The 18,698-nt window shown below is 41.6% G+C and overlaps 1 protein-coding gene across 1 annotated transcript; it reads left to right on the forward strand.

The window, feature by feature from the left end:
• Positions 1–3,693: 3,693 nt before the first annotated feature.
• ephx4 (epoxide hydrolase 4) lies at positions 3,694–17,014 on the forward strand. Its single transcript, XM_086283639.1, has 7 exons — positions 3,694–4,431; positions 7,741–7,826; positions 9,882–10,039; positions 12,784–12,912; positions 13,246–13,349; positions 14,587–14,735; positions 16,115–17,014. The coding sequence occupies exons 1-7, from the start codon at positions 4,189–4,191 to the stop codon at positions 16,353–16,355; spliced, it is 1,110 nt and encodes a 369-aa protein (XP_086139765.1). The 5' UTR covers positions 3,694–4,188; the 3' UTR covers positions 16,356–17,014.
• The last annotated feature ends 1,684 nt before the right edge of the window (positions 17,015–18,698 follow it).

Raw genomic sequence — 18,698 nt, forward strand, 5'->3', positions numbered from 1 at the left:
AAGTTCACATTATTTATGCTGTCACGGATAAAGCTACACACGAAATTATTAAACTTGAACTTTTATATTGTGCTTGATATTTAGCCAAGCACAGAATATATACTTGTTAATGTTTTCATGAATACAGAAACATCTAAGAACTGTTTCCATTCTTTGTTAAAATCAACCACATGTTCTTTGGAGTTACTATTCATAACTGCATTGGTAATAGTGCAGTCATGAATATTGATAATCCATTAATTAGTGATGAGTTTTTGATAAATCAATTGGATTTAATTATAGATGAGGTTATTCTCTTAAATGCATTAAAATTAGAATCTAAATGTCTGAATGTTTTAGTAAATTTCTACAATATAAATGTGATGTAGCTGTAAATATGTTGTAGTATTCCCATAAGTTATCCTAATAACAAACCGTGGGTAACACAGGAAGTCAAAGCTGTCCTCAACATGAAGAAGAAGGCTTTCAGGAGCAAAGTGAAGGAGGAGATGAAGGCAGCACAGCGGGAGGTGAAACGCTGCCTGAGGGAAGCAAAGGACACCTACAGGAGGAAGGTGGAGCAGAAGTTGGAGAGGAACAATATGAGGGAGGTCTGGAATGGTGTGAAAACCATCACAGGCCACAACACCAAGAAAGGCACAGTGGGGGGGACTGTGGAGAAGGCAAACGAACTTAACAACTTCTTCAACAGGTTTGACCAGCCCACAACCCCCCCACCCTCACCTTCACTACAGAGTCCAATCCCCACTCTCCTACCTCCCTTGCTTCCCCCCCTTCCTGACACCATGACACCCCCCTCCTCCAATCCCTCTCTCAGCAGCAAGACATCTCCCCCCCCCTCCCCTCTGCCCAAACATCTCCCAGTGTCACAGTGGATCAGGTCAGGAGACAACTGAGGAAGCTTCGCCCCAGAAAGGCAGCAGGCCCAGACAAGGTGTGTCCTAGGATGCTAAAGGCGTGTGCTGCTGAACTTGGGGAGCCGCTACAACGAGTCTTCAACCTCAGTCTGCGACTGGGGAGAGTGCCCGCCCTATGGAAGACATCCTGCATCGTCCCGGTCCCCAAAAAGAACCGGCCCAATGAGCTGAATGACTTCCGACCGGTGGCACTGACGTCACATCTTATGAAGACTCTAGAGCGGCTCTTCCTCAACCTCCTCCGACCACAGGTACAACATGCCCAGGACCCACTACAGTTTGCATACAAGGCGGGTGTCGGAGTGGAGGATGCCATCCTGTACCTCCTACACAGAGCCCACTCACACCTGGATGGGGGAAAAGGCACGGTCAGGATACTGTTTCTTGACTTTTCCAGTGCCTTTAATACCATCCGGCCCTGTATGCTTCAAGAAAAACTGAACAGGATGGAGGTGGATCCCTGCCTGGTCACTTGGATCTCCGACTACCTCACCGACAGACCACAGTACGTCAGGCTGAAGGACATCACGTCTGACACAGTGGTCAGCAGCACAGGAGCACCACAGGGAACTGTGCTGTCCCCTCTTCTCTTCACCCTGTACACCTCTGACTTCTGCTACAACTCTGAATTATGCCACATTCAGAAGTTTGCAGACGACACAGCCATCATGGGGTGTATCTGGGATGATCAGGAAGAGGAGTACAGAAGTCTGGTGAGGAACTTTGTCGCATGGAGTCACACAAACCACCTGCAACTCAACACCTCAAAGACTAAGGAACTGGTTGTGGACTTCGGGAGGTCTAGAGCAGGTCCACTGCCGGTTCAGATAGAGGGGGAGGAGGTGGAGGTGGTCAACAAGTACAAGTACCTCGGGCTGTGGGTGGACAATAAACTGGACTGGTCATGCAACACAGAGCACCTGTATAAAAAAGCCCAAAGCCGACTGTACTTCCTCAGGAGGCTGAGGTCTTTTAACATCTGCAGGAAGCTCCTGAGGATGTTTTACCAGTCAGTGGTTGCTGGAGTACTTTTCTATGCTGTGGTGTGCTGGGGGAGCAGCACAGCAAAGAAGGACTCATCCAGGCTGGAGAAACTGATCAGGAGGGCTAGCTCTGTGGTCGGCATGAAGCTGGACACTCTGGTGACAGTGGCAGAGAAAAGGACATTAAAGAAACTGATGGACATTATGGACAATGCTAGACATCCTCTGCACACGGTCGTAAACAACCAGAAGAGTCTGTTCAGTGACAGGTTGCTTCTCCCAAAGACAAGAACTAACAGACTTAAAAACTCCTTTGTCCCACACGCCATCAGACTGTTTAACTCCTCTCTGGAGGGGAGAGGGAGGGGAAACAGGAGGACAAAGGAGGGGGGAACAACTAAGCTGTAGTGCCTCTTCACCTCACTGTGCAATACCTTTTGTGCAATACTTTTGTAAATAGTCAACAGTGCAATAGACTCAATACTTGAAATGTGCAATTCACTTGTATTTTTATTTTTATTCCTATTTATTCTATTTATCCCCTTCGTATATTTTATTTATATTGTCTCTGTATTTATATATATGTGTGTGTGTATAACTCTGTAACTTCTGTCGGTGCTGTGCTTTTTTGGAAATCGAATTTCCCAGAGGAACCCACCCGAGGGATTAATAAAGTTCTATCTAATCTAATCTAATCTAATCTAATCTAATCTAAGTAAAATAGAGGGGTAAATGTAAAAAATAAATAAATGACTAAAAAGGGGTAGAAATCAGTATTTGTGCTTCAGGCATATATGAACATATCTATTCAGTATAGGTTTACTATTGCATTATGTATTTTTTTTCTGTGCAGAGCTTGATTAAAGTCTTGGATTTAAAAAAGAAACATCATGTAGGGTAGATTTAAAACAGGAACAAAACTGTTTATGAAATGCTGGTGCCATCCTTGCTTTTTAAAGAATGTGTTCTGTTAAAATGTGTTTTTCTCACAGCGTCTCTGGGTCGGATTTACAATGAAGCATCCAAACTAACAAAATGTTTAAGAGTTAGTAGACCAATCAAAATGTGGGAGACTAGATATATAGTAACAAACCTCCTGTTGGCTAAATAACTAAAGCTGAGTTTAAAGGCAGAGGGAAACACTGATGATCACACAAGCTTTGTTCGGGGTGAGATGGCAATTAACATTTGTTAAGTTTAAATTTGTTGAGTTAAACATATAAATAAAACTTAACTGTAGTTTGTTCCCCTTAAGTGCAAATAGTGTTAGGATAATTCTTTTTACAATTTATGTTTTTAAAATATAAATCCTGTTTAATTTTACTAGTGCGATTTACAGATTCGCCTAGGATCCGGTTTGATCCAAGAGGAGAATCAAAGCCCTTGGAGGGTTTCCTCAGAAGGGGCATAAGGTGTAACAAATCTACCAAATCAAATATGTGGAGCTGTCCGCTGTAGCGAGCCCTTGTGAATAGCTGGGGAAAGGATTTCTTCATTTTGCCATGGTTGGGCCTCCATATATTCGCGTGAGCGTACAGAGGTCTTTATCGATTCCACATATCCAGCCACGTGAGGGGTTAAGCTAATCCAAAGTCGGTTAACTGGCCTCTGATGTGTGTTATCCGGTCCCCGCTTCGGTTTTCTAACGGAATAATTGACCTGCTCGTGTCCGTGTGTGATTTAGTAGACTTGACAGCCACACACCTGTGACACCGCATCTCATTAACATATCAATGCGCAGTCACAGCCTACCTGCTAATTAAACCGGGAAACCGCCACTTATTGTTCATGAAGCGCTTGGTGAGATAATTTAAAATAACGGGGATTATTTCACTGATGATGAGCTGAAGTCACGCAGACCTTTTTTTTTCTTTTTTTATCGCAGCTTTGTTGCCATAACAGCGTGAAGCCGTGGTGCTTTGCAGTGATTTTTTTTCCTCCGGAGGTTTTGCTGTCTAACAGCGCCTCTTAGCTGTTCAATGTAAATCAACGTAAAGCTCCGCATCGAGACGCTTATTGCTCGATTTCGGACTTGCCTTGTATAGTCAACAACACGGTCTCCTGCCAAACAGCCACGGCTGTCGCACGCACGCGTGAAATCTGACGTGATGCTCTTGCCACCGTCCCATTCAGCCGCTTGTTGGGATCCTCCCTTCAGACAGTCGTGCGTATGCGCTGGTAAAGAAACGACGGCATTGTCAGAGCGGTGTTTAAACAGAAACGACCAGTTAACAGAAATCAATCAATAGGTAACGTGATCCGGGCTGATTTCCTGCGGCAATGTAAAGATGGCGAGAGTGCTCCACAACTTGCTGATATTTTTAATCAGTCTTGCGCTGAAAATCAGAGTTTTGGGGTATTGGTCATTGATATACGGTTATTGTGCTCTTTGCGCCATCGTAGCCCTGCTGAAACTTTGGTGGAACATCGTTTTAAGGCCGACAACAACCTTCCAATGGGTGATTCGTGAAACTCCCCCGGCTTGTCTGAATGACACGTCCTTGGGAACCCACTGTTATGTTAGGATCAAGGTAAGTGACGCGCACGCACTTGGACATGAAAGGTGTCTGTAAGGGTAACAGCCTTTGTGTGTGTATGTGTGTGTACGGACGCCAGGGTGTTCACGTGTAAAAAAAGCAAAAAAAAACCCGCCTCAACACCTTTCCGCCGTGTCGCGTCGTGAAAATCCAAACGGGGCCCGATGTTTTAGCACAATCTCGAAGCGTCTGTTTGTTTTTGCGAAGCGCTTCTATTTATTTATTTGTAATGTTTTTGGTGGAGTCAAGGCTTGCTGGCGCGGAGCTCAGGTGGTGCTGAAAGAACAGCTCCTCCGCCTCACGTCTCTGCATGCAGCGTGCTGCCAGCCTCTAACTACCAACCTACAGTGTGTGTTCAGGATTATGTAATTAAAATATCAAAGCATGTCCCGATGTGAGGGGTGGAAGAATTATTCACATCCTAGACTTCGGAATGACTACCAACACAAGATGTACTTAAAGCATGACAAGTACAGCAGCGTGTACCTGTCATTCTTATATTATGGGATTGTCATTAGTAACGTATTAATATAAGAAGGAATTCTGATCTACTTCATGATCTGTTGGAGAATAGCAATGTGTTTAAAAATAAATGTTCCACAAAAGTAGCAGAGAATGACAAATACCTTAAACAAGTACTAGAATACATGTACACTGTTTTAGCGCAAGAACACTCATATGTGCCTGTTAAAGCATGTGCTTCTTAGTCATAAACCAAAGTTTTCCATGAGCAAATGAATCTGATCTGCAGTGAGCACAGTGCATGAAGGGTTTGGTTGAAAACAACACGGTGCAGGGGAAATAATTAAAGTGAACAGAATAAATCTGCTGACGTGTAACCATACAAGAAAGAAAAAAGTACTGCAAGTATATGTCCATGGAAGCAGATTACTTTACAGAACCATAAAATTGCAAATAAAATTTGATCAAATATTAAAATGAATTGGGATGAACAGCTAAATATCCATCCATAATACCATTCATCCACTCCATCCATTGTTTCCACTTATCCAATTCAGGGTTACGCCGGAGCCTATCCCAGCTGTCATAGGGCAGGAGGTAGGGTACACCCGGGACGTGTCACTAGTCCATCACAGGGCTGATACAGAGAGACAGACAACCTTTCACACTCACATTCACACCAATAGCCAATTAGAATCACCACTTAACCTAAAATTCATGACTTTGGACCGTGGGAAGAAGTTAGAGTATCCAGAGGGAGCTTGCAGGCATGGGGAAAATATGCAAACTCTACACAGAAACCCTCTGCTGTCCGGAGGATTTACTGTGATGTGACAGTGCTAACCACTGGCCCACCATGTCACAATGAGAGGCTAAAAATAGTAAGTAAAATTCAATATGAAGAAGGGAAAACCTGCATTTCTGCTCTGTCTGTCCAGCTCACTGACAGTGTCAACAGAAAAAATAATATTTATAACTATCCTGCTCACACAAAGAAAACTTGTACACATACTCAAACACATTGGAAAGATCAGCACAAATCCTGCTGACCATCCAAAAAGCACATCACTCAGAAATCTATCCTAATATTTGCTAAATCTGCAGAGACTGTGGTTTTCTGATATATTCAGAGAAAGATCCTCCAAAGCACCTAATCCCCACTAAATAAAAACAGAGAAGCTTTTCTATCTGACACCTAATAACACCTCAAGGTGGGGATTGTGGGGGATTGTCTTTCTCTTTAAATAGCCCAATAATATTGCTTTCTTTGTATTTGATTTGTTTTATAATAGACTCTAGTCCAAGCAGTAGCATTTTGAAGTGCGCTAACACCCATTTCATTTCAACATGTGACATAAAATTCATCAACAGAATTATAAAACTATATGTATTAGAACAAAATCATTCAACAAGTACCTGTCTGATACTCGGTTTTCTTAATATAATGATTACTGCGGATGTTATTTCGCATCACCTGCAATTTGATCCTAAGTGTAGCCGCGAAGCCTCTAAACCAAGCAGAGCAAGCACAATAAAGTGACCCTGAAGTTTCTTGTTACAATGCTTCGTTTTGCTAAATAGGAACTAAATCTGCCCCCACTGCCTAAAAACAGAAACACCTTTGGCTTCTTATTATCCCACTTGAGCTATTGAACTTTATCAAGAACAATCAATTCAACTTTATCAGCTGACTTTGACTCTAGAATATGCCCAACTTAAATCCATCTTAGCAACATGTCTGTAGAAGCAGGAGTTTGGTGATATCACAACTAAGGAAGCAGTCCTGCATGTAGCTTACACAAGTGTAGTGCAGGAACCTGAAGCTTCAGGTGGGTTAAGGACTTTAGAGTAAAGTAGGGGACTTTTTGTGTCAGCCCGCTATTGCGCAGCTTTCCTCTTTGCTTCTGTTTAATGCTGAAATCTATTTCAGCTGTTGTAGGGTGAGAGGAAGGTTACGCCCAGAGCAGGTCACCAGTTTATTGCAAAGGTCTAAGCTGTATTTTCCTGTTTTTGATTCACCTGACTGCCTTGTGTAGAGATGCTTCAATAATCTCAAGCCTACAATGCGCACTTAAAGTATTTGTTGTTCTTTCTCAGAACCCCAAACAGTGATATATGAGAAAGAAAAGCAAAAAAAATAAAAAATCCCCACATTTCTGAGGCACAGCTTTGATATATTTCTTAAAAAGATTTAAAAAATCAAACCCTGTTAAATCTAATGAACTTCCAACTATTTAAACACAAGTGTTTACATTAACTTGTTCTTCTTCTCTACTCTCACTTTTTCCATCAGATGGAAATATTGTAGGTGTCTTCTGCATAATTTTATTTATCTTTCATGAGCCTTTAGTTTGACATATTGGGGACACTGCTTGTCTTGTCTTTAAACTTTCAAAATGAAACATTTGCATATTATAGCACTTTAGATTATTTAGGAAGATTAAATGTGGATGTAATAAATGTGGGCAGGTGTTGTCATAATTTTTCTTTTGTGTTAAAATTACACATGTACATTTAAATGTCTACAAACATTTCCTGAAGGAGTCTTGAAGTTTGTTAGAGCACTTAGTATTCTGCAGAAACAAATTCACAAGAGTGTTTCAGGTCCAGTAAACATGATTTTACAAGCTTGTGATACACTGATTCTTATTTAATGGCTCAAAAGAAAACGAGCTATTCCTGTCTTGTTTCCCCGTAGTAGTTTTCCCTGCAGCTCCCCTCAGTAACAGTCACTTAGGAGCGCTGGCTTGTTCCGTTGTGTTCACTAAATGGCTTTGGATAAAAGTGACGGCTGAAGTGTTCATGTGCAAATGTGTCTTTGTGTGTCTTGTTTCTGTGCAGGAGTCTGGCCTCAGGTTCCACTATGTTGCTGCTGGTGAGAGAGGAAAGCCCCTCATGTTGTTTCTGCACGGCTTCCCTGAGTTCTGGTAGGTCAGAGGCAAATCAGGGTCAGAGTAACAGTAAAAGCTTCTCTAAACCAGACTGTAAGATGTTGTGTTGTGCAGTTGTATTTGGTATTTGCTGCATTGGTCATCTCTCTAAAATTTCCATTATGAGGATTCCTCCCTTGCTCAGCAGCAGTGTTAAATCTCTGCGATCTGGCTGTGGGCCTGCAAAAACAAATCCAAGCCAGCAGAGAGGAGTCCTCATTCACAGACATGATTTGCCATCGGGGGAAAGGGGTCCAAAGCATTCAAGCTCTCTTCCTCCTGATATGAAATGAAAAATGATGTTGAGTGTTGCGTCTGGATCAGGGCCAAAGAGCTTGTCAAGAACTGTAAGCCCGTCCATATCTCTAGCATGCTATCTAAGCTGCGGACAGGACAGGGATTAATTAACGGTAGAGGGGAGCTCTTTCTGCTTCACTTGACATATCCTTCAGAGGAACGATGAAACTGTACTGAGGTGCTTGGAAAGAGTGCTTTTTAAAATGTGCTAATTCCCTTTCAGAAATAAGAAAGATGAGACTTTGTGTTCAGGAGGGGGATGGAGGGCTGCAAGGGGCTTATTTTCCTTCAGCCCTCTTCTGTATTCAAAGATCTAAGGGTTCAGAGCCGGGATCTTATCCTGACTCATCAGAATCACAGGCAGGGCTCTGCATTTTGCTTTTCCCCCCGTTACTCGGCTGAGGAGGAAGAGGACAAGGAGGAGGGGGGCTGACAAGATCTTCAATTAGGAAGTCATCCCAGTCCACATCAGTGGGCGGATTAGAATCTAAAACAGCTTCTATTATCCAGAGGTGACCTTCACTCAGCTGGAAAGAAAGCTGAGTGCTAGTTTCTAAAAGAGAGTTTGCAAAGTTGGTTTGTAAGAATCGTAATCGCGGGGAAAGGCCTGTGAACACACTTGCGTAATGTGCTGTTTGGACTTAGAGACTTCAGATGTTTAACAGAAAGAGTCTGTGTCATAGACTCTGGGACTGGAGATAAAAAGACAAACAAGAGGCTTTCCATTTTGTTAACTTATCCTTCCTTGCATCTTCTCACCTTCTGTGGCCTGGAAATTATATTCCTTCAGCTATCAGTTCCTTAATTGCTCCTGAAGGAGAAAGAAAGCTTGTGGAGGAGCTAGGAGTGAGGAAGCACAGGTGTGTCCTAAGCAAAAGTCATTTATCAAGAGGCATGATGGATAAATGCCGTACGTCACCATAGAAAACATAGAGTGTTTACTTCGTTGTGCTTCTCATGCTAATCCTGAGAAGAGACGCGAGTTCAGAAAACAAGGGAAGTTGCTAGAATTGTGAAAAACACACATATTTACCCTGAAGAGAGAAAATAATTTATTACGCAAATCATCCATATGTCCATACCTTTATTGCTACTTATTCAGGTCTCTGTCAGACAGCAGTTTAATCAGAGATACTCAGATCTCGCTCTTCTTGGCCACCTCTTTCAGGGGGACACTGTCTTAAGCCAGCCAAGAGATATAATCTCTCTGCCCTGGGGTTTTCTCCCAGTGGGACATGCCTAAAACATCTCTAGGAATTAAGGAGGCATGCTAGTCAGGTGCCCGAAGCACCTCAACTGCCTTGTTTTGAAGTGCGATGTTGCTGTCTAACTACATTAGGAGAAATGGAAGAACCCCTAAAAGAGGAGAATGGGCTTTAAATCCACCATAGTAGAAAATGAATGAATGTTTGAGCAAAAGTAAGACTGTAGAAGGGGTTCATAAAGTGTTTTAGGCACAAATTACTTTCTTGTTCCTTAGCTGTATAAATGACACATTATCTTTACGCTTTTAAAGACATTAAACACTGTCCCCGTTATAAGGTTTCTTTGAAGGTTTGAAGTCTAATTTTAGATCCGTTTTGAAAGCTTTTGATAATTTGTTACATAACTGTGATTTTGTTTTTACCTACTTATGTATTATATGTAATATAAATGTCAATAAACTTAAATTGAAAAATCTCTATATCCATGAGAAACAGGCATTAACCTGCATCGTCTTGTCAATAATACTTGTCAAATGTGTGTGTGCCTCAGGTTTTCCTGGCGTTACCAGCTGCGTGAGTTCAAGAGTGAATTTCGTGTGGTGGCCATCGACATGAGGGGCTACGGGGAGTCCGACCTGCCGCTCTCCACTGAGAGTTACCGCTTCGAATACCTGGTCACGGATGTCAAAGATATTGTGGAGTACTTAGGTGAGGAAACACGGGAGAACTGCGTGCCTGTAATCTCGGAATCAGTCCGAGGAGCGGAGAGTGTTTTGACAGCTACTTGGGTCAAAAATAAACTTGTTTATCAATGTTACGCAGTGGACAGCCTTCAGGCCTGCAGCACGGCATGACAAACTTCCTGTGACTCATTCTAAGTGAGCATGGGACACTGCAGATACAGAGCCCAAAGCCTGCTGACTGCGTGCTAACACTGGCAGGGAGCTAGCCTGAGGTGGTGTGCACATACCAGCTAATGATTATCTGGCCAGAATGACAGTTTTTGCTCTTTAACTGGCCAACGTATCTCAGTGTTTTTCCTGTCATTTCAGCACGGCTTACACACTCTATCAGGTAATCTGTCTCAGCCCTGAAATGTCGCTGAAGATTGTGTTCAGTGGACATGAGCCCTTTCATTCTCCTTCACACCTGTCGCCTCACATCTAAATGTGTTAACACGGCTGTTTCAGTGTCAATTACAAGGAAGCCGAAAAGGTCGTGTCTTGATTTTCCTGCATAGTCTTTGAGGTGCTTTCTTCAATCTTTTCAGTATCAAAGAAAATTTCTGTTTTATTACAGCAATATTTTACTGTAGGAGTTCTGTAGATCTGGAAACGCAGACACACGGTTAAAATGAACCAAAACGTGGGCATGAAACTCTGTCGGTCGCACTCCTCCATGGTAGCCAAACACAAATGGAAGACACACGAAAGGCAGAGGAACTGTTAGCAGCATTTTCATTTCAAATGCAGTTTGAACTTAAAATATAGGGCTTCAAATAATCTCTCTAAACTGCTGCCTACAACCTTTCTGGTTATCTGACGCTCTTGTTCTTGTCCATTTAAGTTTCCTTGTAGCACTGTTGAAATTTCCAGGACTCAGCAAGTACCTAATAATCAAAGATGAATCAGTTAAATGTGACAGAAGAAGGCGTAAACATTGTTAAACACTGACGTAATTCTGCCTTTTAAACTTTTCTGAGGTAAACAAATGAGGAGTGATCATAAAATTTTGCAACCCAAACTGCTGAGGAAAAGCTATTTCCTCAGCAGTGATACAACTTTACCAGCCCTACTTTCATTTTCAGATCACTTTCCTTTTTTAACACCTGGAGTTGGTGAACTTTGTGATCACATCATGTGTTACATTTACATGTTCATTACTTCAAAGTCATTCATAGGTAATATCTGGCTCTTCAGTTTAGTGTTATGTTTCAAAATTTCTTTTATCCTTCAGGTATTGACTGGATGATCAAGGATTGGAAAAGCAGTCAGGAAAATGGAAGGATTAAACAAAGCTTTCTGCAGCTGCCTGTTGCAGCTATAAATCGAATCAATGAGAGGTGAAACTCGACCACAACAGTCAAGCTGTGGCCTGTAACATCAAAACATTAAGCTGAGAGGTTGTGCATCTTTGAAATGCTGGAAGGAACTGCAATCAGTCTGTAACGCTCTGTGCACTGCACAAATTAAATTGAACCATTGATATTTTTTTTTATATTGTAGCTTTTTAAAAAGCCACAAGTGTTCTATCACGATGTTTTGCATCTCGTTACATTGTTCTGGCTGTCCCGGTCAATTACCTAACAGGTTTTTGGGAGCTAAGCACTCAGTCATGCACATTGCTGAGCAAATCACTTAATGGTCATTTCAGTGGAAGAAGGAAAGCACTGATTGTTTGATAACTGCTCTTCTCTAATCTGTGATCAACTCTTAGAGCCAATGAGAGCCACCCAGCTGCCTGTATTCACAGAACACATGTTATGCTAGTTACCATGTCGGTAGCAGATTTCAGTGTTTTCAGTAAACTGCTAACAGCCCAAAAGGCGGACAGCCGAAAGAGCCGTGGTGCTCTGTTATTTTCCAGATGTAGTTCCCCGTCTAAGATTATAGACTCTTCCTCTGTAGCATCAGCAACATCAGTGGGGCCTGCTGGGGTGATTCATATTAGTAGGTGTAAATGGTGCGACCTCAGGTAAGGGGATCAGTTTGTAGCAACTGCAACAGTAATGTGATCAGACTGAAGCCTTGACTTTGGTCAGCATTTGGCTGAATGTCATGAAATCCATCCTTTGATGAGTGTAAATGTCCTCTGAGAAAGTCAACAGTGATTTTCAGGCAGTGGCATTTTTAAAAAAAAATTTTTTTACACAATGGACTGTATCAGTGTAACAAAGTGGCTAGACCCTGTGGCATCACCCACTGTGTCAATTTGGGGCTTTTTATCCTCTTTTTTTTTTTTTAACCGTAAGGGACCATTTACGAACCAAAGGGCCAGTTGCATGAATCGTATTTACCATTTTGCAGCTATAGCACAAGCACAGCAGAAAGCTATGAAATTACACTGATGTAATTTCGCTGGGTGATTTTTTTGGTTTATATATTTTTTTTATTTTTCGGATTTAAATGAAGACATCTGACAAAATGACCATTGCATTTGCCAACAAGTGTTCTGTAGCTCAAAACGCACTCCGGTACTAAATATATTATGACTTAAACATAGTAAAATAATGCTGCAGACACATCCAGTTCAACCCAACAAGAGTTCAAAGTACCCCACTGACATCCTGTATGTAAGAAAGCAGTCGGTATACAGCTTCAACCAAAGCCATTAAATCCTCCCTGCTGCTGCTCACTATGTTGGCTTCACTTTTGAGCCACAGAGATTGTTGCTTAGGTTTAACGTTAGAATGGACTTCCAGCTTCCTTCATTCGTGTTTTATTTCTTCCAAGGTTACAACAGATGTTGCCTCGTTGGCCACGACTGGGGTGGGACCATAGCGTGGCTGTTTGCGATTCACTACCCCGAGATGGTGACAAAACTCATTGTTCTCAACTGTCCGCATCCGTCTGTGTTCACAGGTATGATTTCAGGACGGTGTGCTGGAAAATCAGTATTCTCCACGCTAATTAGAGAAGCTCTGGTTTGACTCTTGGGTTATTACTGTAATTATTAATGATAATTAGGAAGTGTTATTACTTCAGTTGCATGTTTGCATCCATCTGGCAAATCCTCCTCTGCATTAAGTGCAAGTTGATGAGACACTAATTAGAGGAGGCTAATATGAAGCTGGAACAGCTGGTTTAAATGGTGCAGACAGAGAGGCACCTGAGTTATCATGTCCACAAGAAACCTGCCCTTTAATTATGTCGAGAAACTAAATGTCCCCTTTCTTCTCCTTTCCTCTCCTCCAGATTATGCCCTGCGTCACCCGAGCCAGCTGCTGAAATCCAGTCATTACTTTTTCTTCCAGCTGCCCCGCTTCCCAGAGCTCATGCTCTCCATCAATGATTTCAAGGTGGTCTGTTGTGTGTGGACTTTCAATGTCAAGGTCGTGTGTGGACGTGCATGTGCAATAGTGTACCTCGCACATTACGAGCAGTGTCTATTTTTGGTGTTTACATCAGGTCAAACTGCAGGAAATGTGTGGATTACAGATTATTACAAAATAATATCCGGATTTTTAAAATATTGTTAGTAATTAATCATTTAATTTCTTATTTTCTCAATTTTGTTGTCTTCTTCTTCCCATTGTTTAAAAGTAATTGTACTTAATATTATCTTGTCTTCGTGTTAGAAGATTTACAAATACACACAGTTTGTATTTTATCTTTCAGTGATCAGATTCTAGTTGTTCTCTCAGTATTTCCGGTGCTTGATTATTCCCGGAGTTTGATGTGAGGTTGCCACTGTTCTCATGTCTGTTCATTAAATATTAAGCAACAGCTGGGAGCTTAGCTTACCTTAGTTAGCATGTAGACTGAAAATAAAGACTAACCTGACTCGGTTCATCAACAGCTAATTAACACATAGCGCATAGAGCAGTGTAGCTACAATTTACAGACTACTAAACACCTCATACGCAGTTAATCAGTTGTTGTGAAAGCAAAGACACAGAGAAAATGCTGATGTGTTGAAACGAGGACAGCTTGCTGTGTCTGTGTGTGTATTGCTGTTAGTTTAAAACAATGATAAACACCTCAAACCAAGTCTTTCCTTTTTGTAACTGCCCAGATTTCCCTGCAGTTTTCACCACAGGCTGAGGATTTCTACAGTATACCATCATTGATTTGCACACCACACATGCAGGAAATAGAGAAAAGGTGAAAGGTTAGCCAAAATATGACAAACACTGATCCAAACCACCTCAAATCTCCGCTTATTGTGAGTTTAATGTCACTGTAAAACTAAAAACTACTTTCTATTTAAATTCCTTGTTTTATAATTATTTAAGCATTTCTAAGACACTGGTGTTATATCACCTAGTATAATCAATATGTCAGAGTTTTGCTAATTAAATGAAAGAATGCTGCCATATGCTCGCGCTGGTGCACAGCATGCAGTGTCGTCGAGCCAGCAGAGAGTCAGAGAGCCAGAGCTGTGACTGAAGGTCATCAGAGCTGATTTCACCACAGAAGTACCTTTTCTGACTCGCGTTACAGCGACATGGACGTCCTTCAGTGAATGCTGTCTAGATCAGAACGTACCGCCCATGCAAACCTCACTCAGTGTTTGCTGCTGTGTCTCTGCTGCAGGCTCTGAAGGCTTTGTTCACCAGCCGCAGCACAGGGATCGGCAGGAAAGGCCGATGGCTCACCGCAGAGGATCTGGAAGCCTACCTGTACGCACTCTCACAACCGGGAGCTCTAACAGGAGCCCTCAACTATTACAGGAATGTCTTCAGGTGGGGAATTCACTCAGCCAAGGATGGATTATGTGAAAGGATTTTTAAAATCTCTATATAACAGTGATATGTCATATGTGTTAAGCAAAATCTGTATGATTTATAAGATATCAAAGAATAATATTAAAGCTAAAAAGCTGTTAAAAACACACCAAATAAAAGTTTGCTCTCTTACATTAAAATAGGAATACTGAAGATCAGCAGTATGCACAGTTCAGTTCTAAACATTCAGAGAAAGCGCTCCACGATGAGGTGCAAGGACAGGCCCAGTGTTTTGGCACCACAGTCTCAGCTGTGACTGCCACGGTCATGTCAGCTGCAAAATAAATGAGCAGTAAACTGCCAGACACATAGCAGAAAATAGCTGTTTTAAATGTTTTTTTACTCGTTGAGTTTTTGTTCATGCTTGAAAAGTAATTTTCAGTTGTGTCAGTTTAATAAACGTTATGTTCTACGCTCCAAGGATAAACGAGGTTTTTGTTGTGTAGTTTGCATTTAGTAGCACCATCTACTGTCAGAACTCTGGGGGAACAGAAAACTGAGCCTCTACTTCTGTCAGTGCTACAATACTGTCTCATATTCACATTCACATCTTTCCTACACGTTTACTGGCAAACAATGGTCCGCATAAACGAGATCGAAGAAAATCTCAGTGCATGCAATTTTGACATGTGACCTATACATGCATGGCTGAGCGGGCCATCTGCTCCCTTCTCAAGCAATGAGTTATCTCAGAGTAGCTTTTGTATGCTTACGTAAAAGAAATCTCAGTGACCCATGCCCACTTAGTCTGTCTGTTCGTGGATGGCATACCTAAATGCAGAGGGGACAAAAATAGGTGAATGCACAGTCAACATTCAGCCATCCTTTTAAATGTATATCTGCTTTCTGGTCTGAGACAGGATGGAGGCTGGAGGACGTCTCGGCAGAAGCGTGCCGTACTGCATGTGATGTTTAACAACTGTGATACTACAGAACAGGATGTTAAATTAAGACCCAGGTGCTGCGGGTCCATCGGAAATCTGGTACATGACATGAATGGACATGAATCCCTCCATCCATCCATTCTCTTCCACTTATCCTTAACATGGTTGTGAGGAGCTCGGAGTCAATCCTAGCTACATTAAATATAGTTTAATGTTGCTGGGATAAATATAGTTTTGTGAAGTTTTTGTGCCGTCTGAGAGAGAAGTACTCTGTCGGGATAATAAGGTACTCTGAGGTCGTGTGAGATACGATGAGGCTTGATTGTTCTGAACTTTGTATGTAAGGAGAAGGATTTAAAATTAAATTCTGGAGATAACAGGAAGCCAGTGAAGAGAATATGGGACGAATGTGATCAACTGAAGGCTTTTCATGTCGCTCCTTTCTTTCTGTAGCTCCCTCCCTCTGAGCCATAACCACGTCAGGTCTCCGGTGCTGCTGCTGTGGGGAGAGCGGGATGCCTTCTTGGAACAGGAAATGGCCGAGGCTTGCCGCCTCTACATCAGGAATCATTTCCGTCTTAACATCATTTCCGGGGCCAGTCACTGGCTGCAGCAGGACCAGCCCGATATCGTAAACACCCTCATATGGACCTTCCTCAAGGAGGGCGAGGGACGTAAAAGCTACAGGAACTAAATCCACAGCGAGGCCTCCTCCAGCACCTCTCCTCTCCCCACTCACTCCCTGGAAGCCTGGAATGTGCCTGTGACACCAAGCAACATAGTGATAATGCAATCATTCTTTAAATCTTTCACATGTTTCAGATATTTTTTAAAGAAGTCAGCCGTAAAGGAAGAAATCAAAGCACACTTCACCAGAGAGGACACCGAACAGTACGCGTGACACATATTCAAGATGTTTTTTGCACACGACATCCGCCTTAAAGTTTGTCGGTTTCAGCATTACAAATGTGTGGCAGAATCTCCTTTGTGACTTGTATTGTGTGGTGCCTTTTTAACTTTCGAGCTGTCGCAGTGTAACGATGTCCTGCGAGACTGGGGATGTGGCGTCGCCTGCTATACTTGTGTGTTTCAACGGGTCGCTCCACTCCACTTTGGGCACAGTCCTTTGGGAGGCGTAACCCTCCCACTCCCTTTATCAGGTAGTGTTGCTGAAAAAAGCTTTTTTTTTCCCTCGAAGATTAATGCTCAAATGTAGAGAATGTTATCTTCCTGTATAGAAATGTCAGTGATGGTTGACTATTGTACTATTTTGTATCTCTTCCTACACACTGCATTTTGAAATTCACTGAGCCAGGTCTACACCATTTGATTTTATAAATAAACTAAGTGTCAAACTGTCAGACTTCACTGCTTTTTAAAAAAAAGATAATAACGGATTTGAAGTTAAAAGCAGAAAACCTCCAGATGCCCCTCTGTGTGTCTGTTACTGTCTCAGATTTAAAAAGAACTACCAGAAATAGCAATGGATGCTCTGTTAAATATAGCACAGAGCTGAGTGGCACTGCATATTTATACCTCCACTGTGTGCAAACAGAAATGTTCATGTGGAAATAAGGTGAGATGTGTTCATCAGACAGATATTTACAAACCCGATTCCAAAAAAAGTTGGGACGCTGTATAAATGAAAGCAGAATGATCTGCAAATCTCATAAACCCATATTTTGTTCGCAATATAACACAGAAAACATTGTGTAAACTGAGACATTTTACTGTTCCATGACAAGGATTGGCTGATTTTGAATTTGATGACGGAAACACTTCCTTAAAATGTTGAGAGAAAGACAACAAAAGGCAGCGAGTGTAAGCGGTACTAAAAAGACAACTGAAGGAACAAACTGTAACATTACGGGCGATCGTGGCTCAAGAGTTGGTAGTTCGCCTTGTAATCCGAAGGTTGCTGGTTCGAGCCTGGGCTTGGACAGTCTCGGTCGGGCTACAATGTAGCTTGCTATCACCAGTGTGTGAATGGGTGGATGACTGGATGTGTAAAGCGCTATACAAATACAGGCCATTTACCATTAGGTTAACTCGTAGCAGGTCAGTCACATGACTGGGTATAAAATGAGCATCTTAGAGGGGAAGAGTGTCTCAGAAATGCTTGGGTAGAGGTTGACTAACCTACAAAAAAATTGTGGAACATTTTCAGAATAATGTTCCTCAGCATAAACTTATAAAGACTGAATATCTCATCACTGACAGTACATAAAGTTTTCATAAGATTTGAAGTATCTGGAGTATACTTAGTAGTAGAATAGTCGGGTGCTAAACTGGCCTACTTGCTTCCAACTCAGAACTTTTTGAACCTCATGAAATGAAAAATTGCAAATCATTGCATTTTGTTATGGTTTACTTTTTATACAGGTCTTATCGCTTTGCCAACACACAGTCACTCACTGCTGTTCAGGTACAGCATGTTTCACACCATGGGACACAATATTTTCATGGTTTTTATATATATTTATGTAGAAATCTCAATAATTGCAATTTAGGTTAGGTGCAGTTTTTTACATTCTGAATAATCAAATGTTGCCCTCATGAATGACTTACGTTTTGAGAATACAATAAACATTATATATTCCTATATAACAAGTATCTACATAAATAATATGTAAAACAGCACTATAGTTATTAGAAAGTTTACCGTTTACTTTCATTCTCACATATATAGTGATTATACCGAGTCTATGCCCAGTGCTACATTATTCGTATTTATCAATTTTTCTCATGTACAGTACTGTACAGTGGCATCATAAACTCGGACTAATAATCCGGGATGGAACAATGACGTAAATGCTACTAAGGCGAGCTAGTTCATTTGCTGCCTTCACTGACTCCGGTAACTCAGTAGAAAACAGGTTTATATTTTCAGGTTTCTATTAACCGGATATTATAATGTATGCATATTTGAAACAAAAACAAAAAAACCTTTAGCTTTTTCAAAAGCAACAATTTTTATATGACACTGTGAACCACAATAAAATATGAAATATTTATCGATGGGTTTTCACTCTAACTT

This window comes from Aulonocara sp. 'chitande type north' Nkhata Bay, linkage group LG23 (assembly GCF_057382095.1).
Source record: "Aulonocara sp. 'chitande type north' Nkhata Bay isolate Kocher_YH1m ecotype deep benthic linkage group LG23, A_spYH_male_GT1.1, whole genome shotgun sequence".
Lineage (NCBI taxonomy): Eukaryota > Metazoa > Chordata > Actinopteri > Cichliformes > Cichlidae > Aulonocara > Aulonocara sp. 'chitande type north' Nkhata Bay.

Excerpts from the sequence above, each read along its gene's own strand:
- ephx4 (XM_086283639.1), top strand. The coding sequence starts at position 4,189 with ATGGCGAGAGTGCTCCACAACTTGCTGATATTTTTAATCAGTCTTGCG. Across the intron at positions 4,432-7,740 it reads ACTGTTATGTTAGGATCAAG|GAGTCTGGCCTCAGGTTCCA; the intron begins GTAAGTGACGCG and ends GTTTCTGTGCAG. Across the intron at positions 12,913-13,245 it reads GCATCCGTCTGTGTTCACAG|ATTATGCCCTGCGTCACCCG; the intron begins GTATGATTTCAG and ends CCTCTCCTCCAG.